A 4,293-nucleotide genomic window follows, 5' to 3' on the forward strand; every position below is an offset into this window, starting at 1 on the left:
AGGGATGCAGCGGTTTCGGGGCCACCCTCCCCTGTTACTCAGAGCTGCCTGGGTGACTGGCACGATGCGGCACTGCCTGGCATCAGACCAGAAAGCAAGCCTTGGGCACCTCCACATCCCCGAGTGCTGAGCCGGGATGGCGGAGCAGGGGCGTCCGGCTCCAGGGTCCGCTCTTACTGGCACTTGCGGCCTCGGTTCCTGAGGAACCCCAGACGCCTGGCCTCCACAAAGGGACACGTCTCCGCGAAATGACGGGCTGGCCACCCGGGAAGGCGCCTCCAACCATCGCTCCGCTGAGCTGGCTGCGCTCGTCCCGAAAGGGGACCCGACTCACCCCGCCGCGCGCCTCGATGACGTCACACCACCTATTGGGATTGGCTGTCGCTCTGCCCCGCCTCCGGCGTGCGTCCCAGTGGGGCAGGGGCCAGTGGGGGACAAAAGGAGCTCTGCCCGCCTGACCCTATGCTCGGGATTGCAGAAGAGGAAGCCAGGTCCTGGAAGTTGGAAATGGAGGTGGGGGCGCCTTGAGATCCCCCAAAAAAACTGCCAAGCCCCACACTCAGAAGGGACCCCCTGTGGCCCCAGCCTGTCCTGTCTTGGGCTGAACCTGTGGGACTGTCCAGCGGGGCTGGGGCTGGGGCTGGGCAGCAGCGCTGTCTAGTGCCTGCCAGGGTGGGAGCCAAGACTATCCAACTAGTTCAGTTAATTAAGACCAAACGGCCGCACTCTAGTTCCAAACAGGCTGCATGTTTGGGCTGACTTAACACCTGCCCCCAGCCCGAGCACAGCCACTCAGACCAGGGCAATGACATCTCCAGGTGTCAGGTTGGGGGCCTGGAGCAGGGCACCTCGCCTTTGGGAAAGACTGAGAGAAGCCAGTCTAGAGAGCTTACAGGTGGGATCTGAGGAATAGCTCTTGAGGGAAAACCACAGGCCAGGCTGCCACAGGCCTTAGGCCACCAGGTGGTCAGGGTTAGCTGCAGTCTGAGAGCAGCATCCTTCTTCACAGAGGGCTGCAGGGAGCTGGCGCAGAAACTTCTGAGTGGGAGACTACAGGCTGAAAGAATCTTTAGCTAGATGCAGATGGAGGAGGCTGTGCCTGATCCTGGCCCGATGCTCCAAGCATCTGGTAGAGCCAGACATCCATTCACTCCCGCAGGTAGAGGGGGGCTAGGGCAGACCCAGTTCTCCATAGCAGTCCATGGGTGGGCGGGAGAGGCACCACAATGGGCAGTTCCACCTGGGCTCCAAGTCGGGCAGCAGCTCTGGGAGGGCCACCATGGACAGGTGATTGCCATAGAGGTCAAGGTGATGGAGGCTGGTGCAGCAGGTTAGGCCGGGCAGCATGGTCAGTAGCTGGGTGCTCAGCACCTCCGGCTTGGTCAGCTCCTGCAAAAGGCCCTGGGAGGGTGCCAGCAGGTTCCGCTTCTGGAGGTGGGGAGCTTGGGGGTGCCTCAGTCAGAAAAGCCAATGCCAAGCTTTCCCAGGTGCTGGCAAGGGTGGCCTTAAGGTGGAGGGGCGGTTCACCTGAGCAGCTGGCTCAGAGGCTCCAAGCGCACCGAGAACCTCCCTGGAAGCACCCCACCTGAGCTGGGAAGTAGAGGCATCTGTCCTCACTCTCCAGAGAGCTGCCTGGGGCAGTGCAGGCAGGGCAGCTGCAGGGTGGCCAGGTGTTAGATAGACATGGGCCTCGGGCCAGCGATGCCCAGGCTGCTGAGGCACAGGTGCACAGCACAGAGCAGCTGGCACCGAACAGCTACCGAGAGGTCATCCAGATGTGCATGGGCAAGCACTCAGCCCCCATCCCAGTTGTCCTTGCTGACAAAGAGCGGGTCCCCTCCAGGGACCCCCTTCAGTAAGAGAGGTCCACACACGTCCATTCAAACCTCTGGCCAGGTGGGTGCTGGTCCCAGCCACAGTGCAGTCCCATCTGCCCCATCTTGACACCCTGGAACCCCAGCGTGCTGAGCACGTGGAAGTCCCCTCCTGTGGGGCAGGAGCTTGGAGGTGGGTGAGCACAGAGACCCAGCCCTCCCAGAACTCACCTTGAGGCAGAAACCGCATCACTGCTCTGACATTAAGCTGCTAACATCAAAACCCCAACCTGCAACCTCCTCAGAGGATCCTGCCTACACCCAGCCCACCACTCAGTCTCAGAACCCCCAGTAGGTCTATCTCTGCACAGCCTGGGCCTCAGGGAAAGCCCCTGGACCACGCCCTCTGCACCATCCTTGCTGGGCAACAGCAACAGCAGTTGCTGGACACTGGGCCTCAGGAGGGGCAACAGCTCACTCAGCACAGGAATTTTCTGGTCCATGGAGGGCACTGTGGCCAGCAAGGGGTGGGGGACCTGGCAGTTGGCTGGCAGACACTGGAGCACCTGCCTTGTACTGAGGCATGCCAATGTGTTCATAGTACTGGCTGGGGGCTGGCCACCTGAAGGGTCTTCAGTGGGAGGGCAGACTTGACCGTTAACCTAGCCACAGCCTCTGCAGGCACCAGTGGTGCAGCAGCCTAACACAGTGCCCGGCCTGGGGCTGATGCCTGGGGGAGGCAGCTGGGGTTCTACCAGCCCAGGGCAGGGTGAGCAGGAAGTGGGCTGTAGCTGTACCCCAGCCTCTGTCCTCCTGGAGTACAGGGCTCTCAAAGGACTACACACTGCTTCAACAGTACAAGCGACAGTGGGCTAGCTCCTGTCCTGCCCATGCCAGTGACTGCTGGCTGCTCTGCTCCCCAGGGCCACCGTACAGACCTCCAGTGTCCGCCAAGTCACAGTCCTATCTCAGGAGCACTTCCTCCCTCCACAGTAGAATGAAATCCAGACGGCCACCCGGTCCCCACCCCAACATAGGCCCCTTGGTCAGTGCTCACCCCTCACAGGACCTCTGCCGGTCACCCTTGGGCCCCACACAGCACAGCAGCTGACACAAGAGTCCAAAACCTGACAGGCAAAAAAGATAGGAGAAAGACCGGGTTTGTCAAGGGACCTCCTGTGAAACCAAAAGTCCACGATACCAGCAGCAGCTCTCGCCAGGTCACCTAGGCTGTCAGGGATGAAGACTCCGGGGCATCAACAGCAGGAGTGAAGCCTACTCCCCCAGACATAGTCCTTGTCATGTCCCCCTAGCTCCTCTTCTCTGGGAACCAATGTCGAGAAGCCAACTCGTCCCCACAGACAGGACGCCAGGCCCGCCCTTCCTCAAACGGGGCTGGGTTGGCTGGCCTGAAGAGAGTCAGGGATGCAGCGGTTTCGGGGCCACCCTCCCCTGTTACTCAGAGCTGCCTGGGTGACTGGCACGATGCGGCACTGCCTGGCATCAGACCAGAAAGCAAGCCTTGGGCACCTCCACATCCCCGAGTGCTGAGCCGGGATGGCGGAGCAGGGGCGTCCGGCTCCAGGGTCCGCTCTTACTGGCACTTGCGGCCTCGGTTCCTGAGGAACCCCAGACGCCTGGCCTCCACAAAGGGACACGTCTCCGCGAAATGACGGGCTGGCCACCCGGGAAGGCGCCTCCAACCATCGCTCCGCTGAGCTGGCTGCGCTCGTCCCGAAAGGGGACCCGACTCACCCCGCCGCGCGCCTCGATGACGTCACACCACCTATTGGGATTGGCTGTCGCTCTGCCCCGCCTCCGGCGTGCGTCCCAGTGGGGCAGGGGCCAGTGGGGGACAAAAGGAGCTCTGCCCGCCTGACCCTATGCTCGGGATTGCAGAAGAGGAAGCCAGGTCCTGGAAGTTGGAAATGGAGGTGGGGGCGCCTTGAGATCCCCCAAAAAAACTGCCAAGCCCCACACTCAGAAGGGACCCCCTGTGGCCCCAGCCTGTCCTGTCTTGGGCTGAACCTGTGGGACTGTCCAGCGGGGCTGGGGCTGGGGCTGGGCAGCAGCGCTGTCTAGTGCCTGCCAGGGTGGGAGCCAAGACTATCCAACTAGTTCAGTTAATTAAGACCAAACGGCCGCACTCTAGTTCCAAACAGGCTGCATGTTTGGGCTGACTTAACACCTGCCCCCAGCCCGAGCACAGCCACTCAGACCAGGGCAATGACATCTCCAGGTGTCAGGTTGGGGGCCTGGAGCAGGGCACCTCGCCTTTGGGAAAGACTGAGAGAAGCCAGTCTAGAGAGCTTACAGGTGGGATCTGAGGAATAGCTCTTGAGGGAAAACCACAGGCCAGGCTGCCACAGGCCTTAGGCCACCAGGTGGTCAGGGTTAGCTGCAGTCTGAGAGCAGCATCCTTCTTCACAGAGGGCTGCAGGGAGTTGGCGCAGAAACTTCTGAGTGGGAGACTACAGGC

The 4,293-nt window shown here is 61.6% G+C and overlaps 1 protein-coding gene and 1 long non-coding RNA gene across 2 annotated transcripts in view; one reads left to right on the forward strand and one right to left on the reverse strand.

Moving 5' to 3' along the window:
• Positions 1-726: 726 nt before the first annotated feature.
• Positions 727-3,544, reverse strand: LOC123521203. The gene is made up of 2 exons (XR_006679674.1): positions 3,413-3,544; positions 727-2,941 (listed from the first exon to the last, which is right to left on the reverse strand). It is a non-coding gene; the product is annotated as an uncharacterized LOC123521203 (long non-coding RNA).
• Positions 3,545-3,742: 198 nt separating this feature from the next.
• RECQL4 (RecQ like helicase 4) overlaps positions 3,743-4,293 on the forward strand; it is a 6,496-nt gene continuing 5,945 nt past the window's right edge. The window contains exon 1 of the mRNA XM_045286684.1: positions 3,743-3,748. Within this exon, the coding sequence (XP_045142619.1) occupies positions 3,743-3,748 (6 nt within the window). The remainder of the gene's footprint in view (positions 3,749-4,293) is intronic.

Source organism: Echinops telfairi, unplaced genomic scaffold (assembly GCF_000313985.2).
Source record: "Echinops telfairi isolate 266 unplaced genomic scaffold, ASM31398v2 ScPeMD7_1;HRSCAF=3_0, whole genome shotgun sequence".
NCBI classification, from domain to species: Eukaryota; Metazoa; Chordata; class Mammalia; order Afrosoricida; family Tenrecidae; genus Echinops; species Echinops telfairi.